The sequence below is a fragment of the Puma concolor genome, chromosome C1 (genome assembly GCF_028749965.1).
Source record: "Puma concolor isolate L17-30 chromosome C1, mPumCon1.1.hap2, whole genome shotgun sequence".
NCBI classification, from domain to species: domain Eukaryota; kingdom Metazoa; phylum Chordata; class Mammalia; order Carnivora; family Felidae; genus Puma; species Puma concolor.
Window position 1 is genome coordinate 142,790,273 of NC_141674.1, and position 14,452 is coordinate 142,804,724.

The 14,452-nt window shown below is 40.0% G+C and overlaps 1 protein-coding gene across 3 annotated transcripts; it reads right to left on the minus strand.

Moving 5' to 3' along the window:
• Positions 1-109: 109 nt before the first annotated feature.
• On the minus strand, positions 110-13,236 carry RBM43 (RNA binding motif protein 43). Of its 3 annotated transcripts, XM_086718560.1 has the most exons (5): positions 12,844-13,236; positions 6,505-6,721; positions 5,852-5,982; positions 3,526-3,614; positions 2,703-2,743 (listed from the first exon to the last, which is right to left on the minus strand). In XM_086718560.1, exons 1-5 carry the CDS (start codon positions 12,844-12,846, stop codon positions 2,728-2,730), a joined length of 456 nt encoding a protein of 151 aa, XP_086574686.1. In that variant the 5' UTR covers positions 12,847-13,236; the 3' UTR covers positions 2,703-2,727. The 3 variants fall into 3 exon arrangements, with proteins under 3 accessions (XP_086574684.1, XP_086574685.1, XP_086574686.1); XM_086718558.1 differs by lacking the exon at positions 5,852-5,982 and having other exon boundaries at positions 110-2,743; positions 12,844-13,235; XM_086718559.1 differs by lacking the exons at positions 5,852-5,982; positions 12,844-13,236 and adding an exon at positions 9,201-9,624 and having other exon boundaries at positions 110-2,743.
• Positions 13,237-14,452: the final 1,216 nt, after the last annotated feature.

A 14,452-nucleotide genomic window follows, 5' to 3' on the forward strand; every position in this document is an offset into this window, starting at 1 on the left:
TTGGAAGACATACAACAGAGTTTAGGCCTGACAACGAGATGGAATTCACACCATCTGCCTGGGCATCACTAACCTTCAAAAATAAATTTTAATAAGTCACTACTACCACTTTGGGAAAAAATGTCAGTTTTTATTAAAGATAGAAATTGGTTACACAAAGTAGCATATTATAAGGAAAGTGCTGTTAAACTAACTCTAAAATACACAGCAATATGTAAAAAACGTCTGAAATACATAATCTCCTCAAGCAGAAGATGCCATATCCATACTTGTCAATCAAAGTCTATCAGAATATGGAATGAGCATCATTTTTGTAACCCAGTTCTTTGTTTAAAGACTATTGGTATTAGGCACACAGCCTCTCCTCTGCTGTCCTGCCTGCGGCTCCCTTGCGCACCCTTGCGGTGGATTCAATAAACTTCTATTTCCTTAAAAAAAAAGACTATTCTATTGATTTTAAATTTGTCATAGTAATGAAAGCTTTAGTAGGTATCTCATTAAACTCTGCCAGTTATCAACTTATTGACTCTGCTTTCAATTCATCCTATGTGCCTTCTCTGTGAAAATGGATCTGGGACCCTTAAATATTTTTCCTCTATAGCTGATAGGATGTTGTTTTCTCAGTAGAGGGCGCTGGAGAGACACTGCAGGACAAAAGTCTTGTTCGTACTCCAACTTGTTCAGCTGGCAGGCTATTAGGGATCCGGTTTTTCTGCAGAAGAAACTTCCTCCGATACCCAACGTCTGCGGCACGGGCAGCTTCTCCAACATCAGGTTCATGCAGCATGGACAGTTGCTCCGGTGTCCAGCCGCCAGCACACAAGGCCTCCCCAGGCCCTATAAGTGCACGGTGGCCATTAACACCCAGTGACTAGCAGGTTACCCCAGCTACTCTAACGCATTTTGTAATGGAATGTCTCTGGTGAGACACTTCCTCTGAACAGATTCCTCCAGCAACCTAGAGGATGGATTTCCAGCAAGATCCCCTGGCACAAACCCTCCAGCAAGGTCTCAGTCCTGGGATGGGGGGCGAGGGGGACTCTTCCATGGTGCTCTACCTAAACTCTTCTTAAATCTGCTATTCCTATGTTTTTTAGAGTTCTCTTTATTTCTTCCTAGCCAATTCCTCATTATTCCAATCCCCTATTACAATTAACAATTTTTTATATTAAACTTTCCCTTTTCATATTACTGCGTGCCTTCTCTCTCCTGACTGAACCCAGACTGAGACAAACTCCTAGGAGCAAAATAAAAATGAAGCACTTTTTAAATTTAAAGACATCTTATTGGGCACTTGATGTAAAGAGCAATTTCTCATTGACAAAAACAACAATGAAATATTGTATCTTAAAATATGGAAATACAGGGTGCCTGGGTGGTTCAGTCAGTTAAGCCTCCGACTCTTGATTTCATCTCAGGTCATGATCTCAAGGTTTATACGTTTGAGTCCCACACTGGGTCCCAGGCAGGCTCTGACAGTGTAGAGTCAAAATAAATAAACTTAAAAACGATTTTTTTAAATAAAAGATGGAAATACTTGGGATTTAGATGGCTAAGAAAAATGAAAACATAGAGAGAGATTTGTCTTGTGATTTTCTTTTCATCTAAACAGTTCACATCATCACAATCACATTTGTTTACTTTGAGATGAGCAAGATACATTCTAAGAATTTGGGGTTGCAGGGAAAGTGAGATTTCTTCAAAGTTTAATGAGATTTTTTTTTCAAAGTTTTAAGACTTAGATATTATCTTTGTAGTCAGATAGGCCAAGTTTAACCCCATTCTTTGCCTGCTCGATAACTCCGGACAAATGTTTTAACTTCTCCAAATCCTAGGTTCTTCCCCTAGAACACGAGGATAGCAATGCCTACAATGAAGGATGGTTGTAAGGATTAAATGACTAATGTGTGTAAAGCTAGCATCATACACAGCATCGCCTCTGCTCAGTAAGGGAGAGTGACTGCCACTATCACTATTGCTGAGATTTTATTACCTAACTTTTTAGCCTTATTAATTTCATGATCTCTTTTTTAAGCAAGTATGTGTCAGAAGAAGATCCTATAATATCAATGTGCGTCTCGTAAAAATTAATCAGAACCTTAGGGTACCTCAAACTTACTTGTTCACAGGCCGACTTAATCCTTCTTTTATCTCTATTCTCCTTTCCTTTCAAAAGAAGTGTCTCTTTTTTAAGCTCAAAGTGAAGAGCAAGTGAATATTCCTCAATAAGTGCTTTCACAAGCTTTGCATTGTTTGGGTGAGAACATTGTTGAGCATTTCTTATACAGATTGTGGTGATTTCACCATCCACTCTCTCCTGACAGAAAACATGACATTTTTTCAATGTGCTTTCATAAAATCTGCTCTTTTTCAGATAAAGGAATACATCTGTATCGAGAACAAGTGTTTCTCCGCTCCTAGTGGTCTCAGGTACTGAGGACCCGGGTGACTCTGAGGAGTTACTGCCTCTCTGGAGATCCCTTTTGGGGCCCTGGCTGTTCCACTTCTCCTCACTGATAAAATTCCTGTTTTTTTCTAAAAGAGAACTTGCTTTTAATAGCAAAGTTTCTTTAAGCCTCAGGATATCCAGAAATGACCCTTGCACAGAGACTCTTCCATTGGGTTCCAGAGGACTGAAGGATAAAGTTGGGACTTTCCTTGTCAGGTCCGTTACCAGACTTTCTAGAATGACTTGACTCCGAAAAACAGAAAGATCGAGGATAGCTTTTACAGAGCTGAAGACCTAAAATTAAACAGAGAGAAATGAAAACAGCACTGTCTAGGGGAGTGGACAACATAAACACATTTTTTCCTGCCACTTTCTCCATCTCTACAGCAGTTGCCCTAAACCAAACCCCGCCTGCCTAGCACAGACTAGTTTCTCACGCCACAGCAGGGATCTCACAACCCCATCAAGACCATAATGTTCAATTTGGGATTCCCGGTCCCTCAGTGCATTTCCCAAAAAGAGCTAGTCAAATATGTTTTAGAGGCAGAATGTTATTTGAACCAAAGTCTTAAGCAAAATCCATACACTGTTATGAGGTACAGATACACAATGTTCTGGTTCTTCTCTATGGACAGGAGTTCCCCTGGAGAGTCCTCCAACTTAAGGTCATCAGATGACGGCCCAGAACCCTGCGTTTCTCAGTGAATAGTTTCAGACCAATGAATTTTAACTTTTTCCTCTTAATTCTACCTTTCCTGCCTCTTTGAAGCTCCCTTTTAATGTTCATCCTACTTTTTTTTCTTCCTGAAAATAAGTCTTTAGGTATCTACCTGACATCCTCCATATAAGCATAAAAACTCTGTGTCACTTTGAAAGCATCAAAAGGCACACATAGGAACATGAAACAGATGAGGCAATAAGCCAAAAATTTCAAGACATAGGCTTGGCATTTAACACTCAGGTTAGCAAGTTGGCATTTCCTTTTGTAGGAGTCGTGAGATGAGAGTGCTCTGTGTCTCCTGTGTAGGGAACACACAGAAGAAACAGGATCCAGGACTGTAGGCATCGCACCTTACCTTTTCACCAAAATGAGAGACTGTGAATTGAGCAGGTCCAACCTTTTCTGCCTGACAGTGTTTCTGTTTTCTGCTGACATTCTTTGCACCTAAGTGGAAACACTGCCATCAGAAGTGTTTGCAGACTGACACACTAATAATTAATTATTAATAATAGAAATGTTCAACTCTATTATTCAACATGCCTAAGATTTTTTTTCATTTTCCTCTAAATTCAACACTTAAATAGTTTTCCCTTCTACTTTAACAGATTAAAGTTGATTTCATGTGTACATTTGATCCTAATCATATTTTTTAAACCACACAAGTGTGTGTATATATATGTGTGTGTGTATATATATGAATGTATATATGAATAGAAAACAAAAACCTAAAAGTAAATCCTCCCTCTATTAATTATGGCCATAAGGAGATTTCACCTTATTAAATTCAGAATACCACACTGTCTTTGTTCTCCTCTAATTCACGGTCTCCTTTGCTAATTCTCCTTCTCTTCTCATTCTCTAGATGTTAGCATGCCCCAGGCCTCAGGACTTATACCTCTTTGCAAACATACACCCAACCCCAGACTTATCTCAACAATCCCACCACTTTAGATACTATCACTAAATGCATCATTTCTGGGGCACCTTGGTGGCTCAGCTGGTTGAGCATCTGACTTCGGCTCAGGTCACGATCTCACAGTTTGTGAGTTCAAGCCCCACATCAGGCTCTGTGTTGACAGCTCAGAGCCGGGATCCTGCTTCAGATTGCGTGTCTCCCTCTCTCTCTGCCCCTCCCCCACTCATGTTTTCTCTCTCTCTCTCTCTCTCTCTCTGTCTCAAAAATAAATAAAAATTTTAAAAAGATTTTTTTAATGCATCATTTCCAAATTCTCTTTGGCCTCCACTTTCATCTGCCAGTGGAAATCTCTACTTTATTATCCTAATAAACATCTCAATGACCAAAATTCAAATCTTGATAACTATTCCCCTTCCAAAAGTACTCTTCCTCCAGTGTTCCACACCTCAGAAAATGACACCTAATCCATCAGCAAATCCTGAATGGCCACCAGTTCCCAGTCAACAGCCCTGTTACCACCCTAGAAAAAACCAGAGATGACCAGGAACTCGTGCTCTCCACGTGGCTGCCAGAGCCACCACCGAAGAAAGGGCAGTCACATTTTATCAGTCATCTGCTCAAAACCCACCGATGGTTTTCCATCTCACCCAGAATAAAATCCAGACACCTTGCCTTGACCTATAGGCTGTTTAACATAATCTGGTCCCCAGCTACCCATCTAACCACATCTCCTTTTACTCTCTCCCTTGCTCACCCCGCTCCAGCCACTCAGGCTGCCTTGCTGTCTTTAAAATGCCCAGCAGGGGCGCCTGGGTGGCGCAGTCGGTTAAGCGTCCGACTTCAGCCAGGTCACGATCTCGCGGTCCGTGAGTTCGAGCCCCGCGTCGGGCTCTGGGCTGATGGCTCAGAGCCTGGAGCCTGTTTCCAATTCTGTGTCTCCCTCTCTCTCTGCCCCTCCCCCGTTCATGCTCTGTCTCTCTCTGTCCCAAAAATAAATAAATGTTGAAAAAAAAAAAAAATTAAAAAAAAAAATGCCCAGCATGCTACCCTCTCAGAAAATGTTTCCTAGTCCTTCCCTTAGCCTAGAATGTTCTTCCCCCTTATCTGCATGAGTCATTCCATTATTTCATTCAGGTCTCTGCTCAAATGTCACCTAAAGAGTACTTCCCCACCCACTCTATCTAATAAAGCAGTACTCTCCATCACATTCTATCCCTTTATTCTGTTTTATATTTTTTATAGCACTCATTACGTTAATATACACAAATAAATGTATAAGCATAAAGATAAATATATAATGTATAAATATATAAATTAATCAAGCACCCAACATATTATATATTCATTTATTTGCTAGTTTATTATCTGTCCACCCGCACGGATGTAGGTTTCATGAAAGAAAACATTTTGCCTGCTTCACTCATTGTCATATCCTGAAGGCCTAGAATGGTGCCAGGTAAATAATAAGCAGTCAAAAATATTTGTGAACAAATGAATGAATGAGCCTTCCTTTTCTCTCTTTGGTTCAATGTTACCAGTTGAACGTTTAAAATATTAACTTTCAAAAACACAACAATCCCCTGAGAGAAATAATAAGGAGCCCTTCCCATGCTCCCTACCATAACATCCCCATTGAGAAGGAATGACTTAACTATGGTGACAGGTAAAGGTGCTATAATCTATAGTCTTAGGTTTCTCTCTAGAACCTATCTTCCCTCAGGAAAAGCAAGTTCTCTTCTGCTTCTAACCCCATATAGTATTTTACCTGCAAGACGCTGGCATGGAGACTCATCTTTCTTTGGCAATATATTTTGCCAGTTACTAAGCTGTAAAGAAGGCTGCCCCTCTCCATGAGGCTGGAGGGATGAATATCCCCTGCAGATCCAACCTCCTCACCTATGTCAGGGATGGGATAGGAACAGAATGGCTCAATCTGATCTCAGATCCAAGCTATTCATCCAATCCAACTTTACCGGTGATAAAGGTGATGCTATATTAGAATATCTTTTTTTAGGTTTGAACAAAGAGAAGCTAATGGTATGACTATATTGCTGAAGCCACTTGAAAATTCAGAGTGATCATATTTGTGAGATTATAGATTCTTGGGGGCTTCATTTCTTTTTCTGTATTTTACGAGTTTTCTACAATAAAATGCATCACTTTCATCCCAAGATCCAGACAGATTCTAAATATAGAAAGAAGTCTTCAAGAATTTGGCAGTTGCTAACAACTTTATCATGAGCCATTTTCACATACATTCTTGTTAATACAATATTGTACCAATATATTCAGAATAGAATAATATTTTCAAAATGCTACTTTAAACTCTACCAATCCCATGAATCATTTTAATGAAATTCAGTTCTTGATTTCATTACAGAAGTATTTCTAAAATTACAAAATTTGATTTGGAAATACCTTTTTTCTCTTTGAATGTCACATTTGCAACTCCCCTGCCCCTGGTTCTTGTTGGATGTATCACATGTTCAACAACTCCGCCTTTATTCTTAATATCTTGAAAGTGAGTCTGCACTACTGTGGTCAGTAATTGATCATTAAAAAGGCCAACCGGATGACCAGCAACTTCAACCATTCTTTCAGAAGCTTTGGAGTCCTTGCCTTTCAAAACTGATGCCTGTAAGAACAATAGTAGGATACTCTTTAAATACAAAAATAAGATTCTCCTTAATATAGCCATCATCACACACCAGTGGAAGAGAGTATATTTTATTCAATAAAGGTGCTAGTATAGCTGATCAGACACTTGAAAAAAAAAAAAAAGGACAGATCCTTGCCTCATGTCATATACCAACATAAACCCCACATGAATTTGAGGGGTACAATGTAAAAAGTGAACTCAATTTTTTTTTATAAATGGAAAACATTAGTTAATATTTGCCTGATTTTAGAAAGGCCTAAAAGTAATAGCAATCACAAAGGAAGAGATCAAGAAATACACATTGTAAAAATTTAAGTTTGAAAACAAGTCAAGCCAACCACAAAATATGGTAGTTTGAAGATGGCTAGATGTTTTCTTTATATATATAATGTATATATATTATATATATTTATATTTATATTATATATATTTTATATTTATAAATTTATAAATAAATTTATATTTATATTATATATATTTATATATTATATATTTATATTATATGTTTATTATATATAATTTATATATGTGTAGTATTTATATATTATATATTATATATATTTATATATATATAATATATATACAATATATATATTATTTATTGCCACATTGGTTTCCATACAATACTCAGTGCTCATCCCAACAGGTGCCCTCCTCAATGCCCATCACCCACTTCCCCTCCCCACCCCCCATCAACCCTCAGTTTATTCTCAGTTTTTGAGTTTCTTATGGTTTGCCTCCTTCCCTCTCTGTAACTTTTTTTTCCCCTTCCTCTGCCCCATGGTCTTCTGTCAAGTTTCTCAGGATCCACATGAGTGAAAGCATATGGTAGCTGTCTTTCTCTGCCTGACTTATTTCACTTAACATAATACTCTCCAGTTCCATCCACATTGCTACAAACGGCCAGATTTCATTCCTTCTCATTGCCAAGTAGTATTCCATTGTATATATAAACCACATCTTCTTTATCTATTCGTCAGTTGATGGACATTTAGGCTCTTTCCATAATTTGGCTATTGTTGAAAGTGCTGCTATAATCCTTGGGATACACATGCCTCTGAGCGTCAGCACTCCTGTATCCCTTGGGTAAATTCCTAGCAGTGCTATTGCTGGGTCATAAGGTAGATCTATTTTTAATTTTGTGAGGAACTTCCACACTGTTTTCCAGAGCGGCTGCACCAGTTTGCATTCCCACCAACAGTGCAAGAGGGTTCCCGTTTCTCCACATCCTCTCCAGCATCTATAGTCTCCTGATTTGTTCATTTTAGCCACTCTGACTAGTGTGAGGTGATATTTCAGTGTGGTTTTGATTTGTATTTCCCTGATGAGGAGTGACGTTGAGCATGTTTTCATGTGCCTGTTGGCCATCTGGATGTCTTCTTTAGAAAAGTGTCTATTTGTGTCTGGCTAGATGTTTTCTCAATTGTACAGTCCAAAGCACATAACCCACTACGAAACACATCCCCTACTTTTTTTGGTCAGAATTAGAAAAAAAGGGCCCCATAAAAAATAAATAAATAAAACCCTGGCCATAATGGTGGGGCTGCAGTGAAGTAAATCCTGCCTTCAGGCACATACGTGAGATAGAATTCAACAACTAAGAGCATATGGTATTGAAGACTCCGCCACTATGCTGAGCACAGAGCACCAACTGCAAGTAGACCCTTCCCTGAGCTCACTCTCTTCGAACTTCTTACATTATTCAGGTAAAGGGCTTCGGTTTCAATGTTTTGATTTGTTCCCCAGCCCATTTAGGGAAGTGGGCCTATCAGCTGTTCTCAGTGCTTACATAGGTAGTCCAGCCTGATTATAACACAGCTCAGACTTAATCTATCCTAAATTACCTCCAGGGAAGACAGGATATCTCATAAGGCTAACAGATCACAAAGATGTGTAGGGCTGTCAGTTCAGAGGACTCTGTACTCAGAATAGGATTTCGCTGGGTGTAAGCTAGCTATTTCTGACCTCCGGTCAAGAAGACAGTCTAAGTACACAGCATCCTGTCCATCCCAACAGCAAGTAAAACAATAAAAGTAAAGAATAAGAATAAAAAGGAGAATAAGCCCAGTTGACACATTTCTGGAAGACTGAAAATATATAGAAGTATGAGAAGGATAAGAGAGAGAAAAGGATCTAACCCTGAACAAGGAAAGGGGGTTTCACGGGAAAGGTGACAACAGAAATGAAAAAAGGGACCAAAACCAGAAAGATCAGTTGAAAAACTAGTGGCAAAACAACTTCTCCAGTTGTCTCTCCACATTCCTTACCCTCCCTGCATACACATACATACACACACACATACACACACACACACACACACACACACACACACACACACCCAGTGAAGGCAGCTGGGTGACAATCTGTGGCTGGGGTGGAAGGGGGGCCGGGGCAGATGACTTAAAGATTATTTTACCTTAAAAAAAACTAAATGAACACTTAGGGAGAATCTGACCTGCTAGTATGGGTGCTGGCACCTATAGCAAGTCTCCACTGCTTTCTGGCATTTGAAGGGACTCCAACCTAAAGATCATAAGCAAACTGAAGTGTGGCACGATTTGAATTAATTTATACAGTACCAAAAATTGCCAGTCCAATTGACACTGCTGCTGGGAACATTTGCCTGTCAAGTGGAAAAGGAAAAATACACATGGCATTGGACTAAAAGGAGAAAAAGTAATCACAGCACAGTACTAGGCGCGGCTATAAACAGTATTTACTATTTGCAAAATAATGTAAAAACTCCTATTGGTTTTTAAACCAACTTTAGACTAATTTTGTTAAGTCTCTGAAATACTAAGATTTAAGTATGACTACAGAATAAAATGGAAACATTCAACCCTGCCAATTTAAGAATAAAGGCTGAACTAACAGAAGTTGAGAAAAAAATAATCTCCTCTTACACTACTGAAAAGCAGGTCATTCTATCAAAATTTTAAGAATATTTTGGAAGCTACAAAAATATGCCATAGGAAATTTTTAAATAATATTAAAACTTTCAAACTTGGAAGGTAGGAAAAGGCAGATATTACTTAAGTGAAATCCTCATGTATCATAGTAGGAATTCAACAGAAAATGATGAAAGTCAATGATGCCTGCCCCAAGGATATATACTCTCTCAGCATCTCTTTGGTATTTCAGCTAGTAGTTGTCAAAATCAGGTGGCAAGGGGCGCCTGGGTGGTTCAGTCAGTAAAGAGTCCGACTTCAGCTCAGGTCATGATCTCATGGCTTGTGAGTTAGAGCCCCACATCCGGCTCTGTGCTGACAGCTCAGAGCCTGGAGCCTGCTTTGGATTCTAGGTCTCTCTCTCTCCCTCCCCCTCCCCCACTCATGCTCTGCCTCTCTCTTCTCTCTCTCTCTCTCTCTCTCTCTCTCAAAAATAAATAATAAACATTTTTTTAAAAAGTGTTGAGTAGTATGTTGCAAGGTACTTAAAAATCATCTGTGTGCTCTAGTAATTCTTTCGTTAGGTGTTGATTCTTTCACTTGGTGATATTTGCACTTCATTTTATGGCATTTACGTTTTCTCAAAATATTGGTGGATTTTGGTTGTAAATAATTAATTAATTAAAAAACTAAAAATAAAAAAAAGTGTTAAAATCAGGTGGCAAAAATGCACCTGATGAAAAAGTGTTTTTAAGTTCACAGTGTACACTGAATTTCTTAGACTACATAGTGTCTTGTCAATTAACAAATACAGTAATACAACTACAGTTAATATAATACAGTAATACAAAATACAGTTAATCAGTTAACAAATACAGTAATAACTAAGCATGTGTTCTATGTCTGGCAATATAATGGGTACCATAGATGACACACACAAAGAAATAAAACATACCCCATGCCCTAAAATTTGGTTCCCCCATAAAAATTTACTGAGCTTTATTATGTGGGGATAGCCTTGGATAGGCCTTAGGATTACCAATATTTAAAATAAAGGCCTCTACCTTATGGATGAGAGAGGGATGAGAGAGAAAGGCAGACACATAAATACATCATTTCAACAGAGCTTGGTAGGCACAAAAAAGGAGACATATTTCTCTACACAGGAAAACAGACGATTTGAGAAGGATACAAGACCATCCAAAATAAAATGCTAAAATATACAATAGATACCATCCAGGATTAGGAAGCAAGATTAACTCTGGCTAAAGCAGTCAAAGAAAGCTTCATGAAAGAAAAGCCTTGAAGGCTGAGGTCAAATTTTAATTAATGGTCAAATTTAATTTAAAAATGCAAAAGAAGAGGGGCGCCTGGGTGGCGCAGTCGGTTAAGCGTCCTACTTCAGCCAGGTCACGATCTCGCGGTCGTGAGTTCGAGCCCCGCGTCAGGCTCTGGGCTGATGGCTCAGAGCCTGGAGCCTGCTTCCGATTCTGTGTCTCCCTCTCTCTCTGCCCCTTCCCCGTTCATGCTCTGTCTCTCTCTGTCCCAAAAATAAATAAACGTTGAAAAAAAATTAAAAAAAAAAATGCAAAAGAAGAGTTCACGACAGTAGCAAAGGGACAGAGGAATAGGAGACGAAAATGGCTCATGTTGAGACATATAAAACAAAGTGTCTCCTAAAAATGAAACTCATAATAATCTATCAAGTATTTGTTACAAAAGATACTTTTAATGGAGGAAAACATAGTTTCTTCAAATATTCACAACTAGATTGCATAGGAAATATTAAAAATATATGTGTTCCTCCATCCTAGTCCCAACTGGTATGACATAATTATCCCAAAATAGTTCTTCCTAGCAGAGGAAAAGAAATGACAAGAGATTTTTCAGGAATTCTACTTCACAGGAGATTTGTCTGTATACAACATCTGGCTCTAATAGTCCACACCAACCTCAATGGTTAAATGGCTAGTAAATTAGCTTCCTTTTTGCTTTTCATCAACGTCAAAGAAAAACTTTCAATAAATTTAAATTCAGGAAATCTTACTCCACCTGTGCCTTCATCAATACTAACACCATTATTTCTTTATTCAAGTGTCTGCATTTAATTTATCCTTGAAATTAAAGGAACTTCTCCCTGACAGCTATTAACCTCTTCTATCCAGCAATAAGAAAAAGAGATGTCTTGAAAATAGCTCTTGCAACAGTCACCACAGAGATACAGGATTTTGAAGCAAGACCAGCATTTTAGCCAAGAGGTATTAAGGTGATGACATTTTCCAGTATCAATGATATATTTTAAGATACTTCAGACCATAGTGTCAGAAAGCCAGAAGATATAAAGAAAAACTGTTAGTTTTGTTTTTATAAGTAAGGCACTAGACAGAAATAATTATTCATTCCTTGCATCCATGTATATTTCTTTTTTTAAAAAATCAGTTATTTTCATTGACGTTGCCTTTACTGCTACCAATAAACAAAATCATACTGGAATCTAGCAACTGCTTTGGCATTTCCGGGACCCTAATAACTAAAGGCCCTGCCACTGCCTTCAAGCGCCTGATGGAAAGAACACAGAAGGCTCAATCTTGAACTTGCTAACAGTTCTTGCTAGCCAGCACAGATGGCGAAAACACAGAGCCCTTTGTGCCTGGAAAAAGAACTAAGGCCACCAGAGAGAATTCCCACTAATGCAGACAAGACATCAGGATGCCTTCCCAACTTGAGTCCTTGGCTCGAATCCTTCTTGCTGGCCCTTTTCAAAAGGAAACAGCGGCCTCTATTTCTGGGTAATTTTCTCCGCTCTTGTTCCCCAAGGAGTGGGAGGAGTGGGAGGCAACAGTTAAGCCCAAACACAGCCTGCGAAACTACTCCTCGACGAGACAGCTGTGTCCCTGACTACGAGACACTGGGTGAGGGAGGCGACCGTGGCGTTCTGTCCCTTTGGAGTTGTGCCTGTCTCGCACAGCCTGCTATGAATTTCAAGCGCGCGCGACACTGCCACAGGAGCAGGTGCAGAAAAGTCAGGGCAAGGTTTGCCGGAGGGTTGGCCTCCGCGGCAGGTGGCTCTCCGCCAGCACCGGGCCTCCCCGCGCGCCGCGGGCGACAGCCTCTCACCCCCGCCCGCCCGGCTCCGCGCGCTCCTGTGGGACCGTGATAACGGGACGGGAAAGACCCTGACTGGTAAAAGCCAGAACAAAAGTAACTTGCCATGGCGGAGAAGAGACGCGCCTTCCGCTGCCTGCAGGGCCCAAATCTAGCGGAGCACAGGCCACAAGGCTGGCCGGAAGAAGGTTTTGCTTTCAGTTCTTTGTTGACGCTAGCCTGGAGACGATGTGGGAAAAAAACAAAAAAAAAAACAAAAAAAACAAAACCTGCCCCTCCACAGCATCCCGCTGCTCTGCGCCTCTTGGCCTCCGGGTGAAGCTCAGACCTGGGATGGCTGCTGCCTCTGTAGTCCCATAACTTTTGAAACCACGCTGGAGAGGGGCCAGAAGGAATCCCCGGCAGTACTCCGGGGCTTCTCCCGCTGCTGTGTCTGTCCCGCGCTCAGTGGAATCTGGACCGTCCTTTCTGCGCCCCCACTCGTGGGACTCGTGAACCCCTCACTCGTGGGACTCTTCACCACGCCACACCTGTTCCCCCCACCAGCCCAGGGCCAGTCGCGCGGCGGCCAGGTGCACAGGGCACGGGTTGAAAAGCGCTCGGTCCCTGTCAACCTAGCTGACCTTGCACAAGCCATTCGGACTTCAGAGTCTGGCACCTAGAGGGACACGAGTAATCTACATACATGGCTTCAAAGTCAAAGACAGCAGGAAGAAGAAAGGCAAATGGCTGGCAAATACAAAGAAGCTCAGTTCCACTCCTAAGTAAAGAAATACAAATTGAAATTATAATGAGATCCCTTGTTTCCACCATGAGGTTGGTAACAATTAAAAAGTGCAGTAATACCCAGTGTTGGCCAGAGTGTGAGGAAGAATCCATACTGCTGCAAGCATTGACAGGTGCAAACATTTCTAAGGATTTTGACCCCTTTCAAAATGTAGTGAAAAGTGTGAAAATGCACATATCCTTACACTTAGCAGTTGCACTTTAAGAACTGAAGTTACAGTGCACAAGTGGAAGTCTTCTTCTCCTTATGAAGGCTCCCACATCACATAAAATTTATATTAAATACATTTCTGTGCTTTTCTCCTGTTAATCTGGCGTTGTCAGTTTAATTTCCAGATCCAGCCAAGGACTCTAGGAGGGTTGTTTCCTCCCCTAAAGTGCCAAACAATCCTTGAGGAAGCCTGACTCCAAATGTGGCCAAAATAATTCTAGCAGCTTATTACTGAAACTGCATCCAAAAAAATATTTTAATCCCTTACAGCCCCAGTAATGGGGCCTCCCATCTCACTGTACTTTTCTCTGAATCATAGCTTAAGTAAAATCAAATTGGTTGACACTTTCCTGGATATTTTTGTGATACCAAAAAACAAAAACAAAACCCATTATCGATATTTCACCTCTATCTTGTTAATTATCTAATTTCAAAAGATGTAGCATACATTGTGAAGATTTCTAAAAACAGCATAAAAAGAAAGTCACTTTTAAAGGAGCAGTACTCAATGCTGAAAGGGGAGCAACAAAATAGTCCTTATTACATTTTTAATAAAATATAGACCAATGCCTGCCTTTCTTGAAAGCAATTGTATCCATACACATGATATTTAAAAGAATTTGTATCCTTCACCCTATGAACCTAGTAATTATCACCTTGAAATAGGATCAGAACTGCAGAAAAAGATTTATATTAAGAGATATAAAAGGATGTATA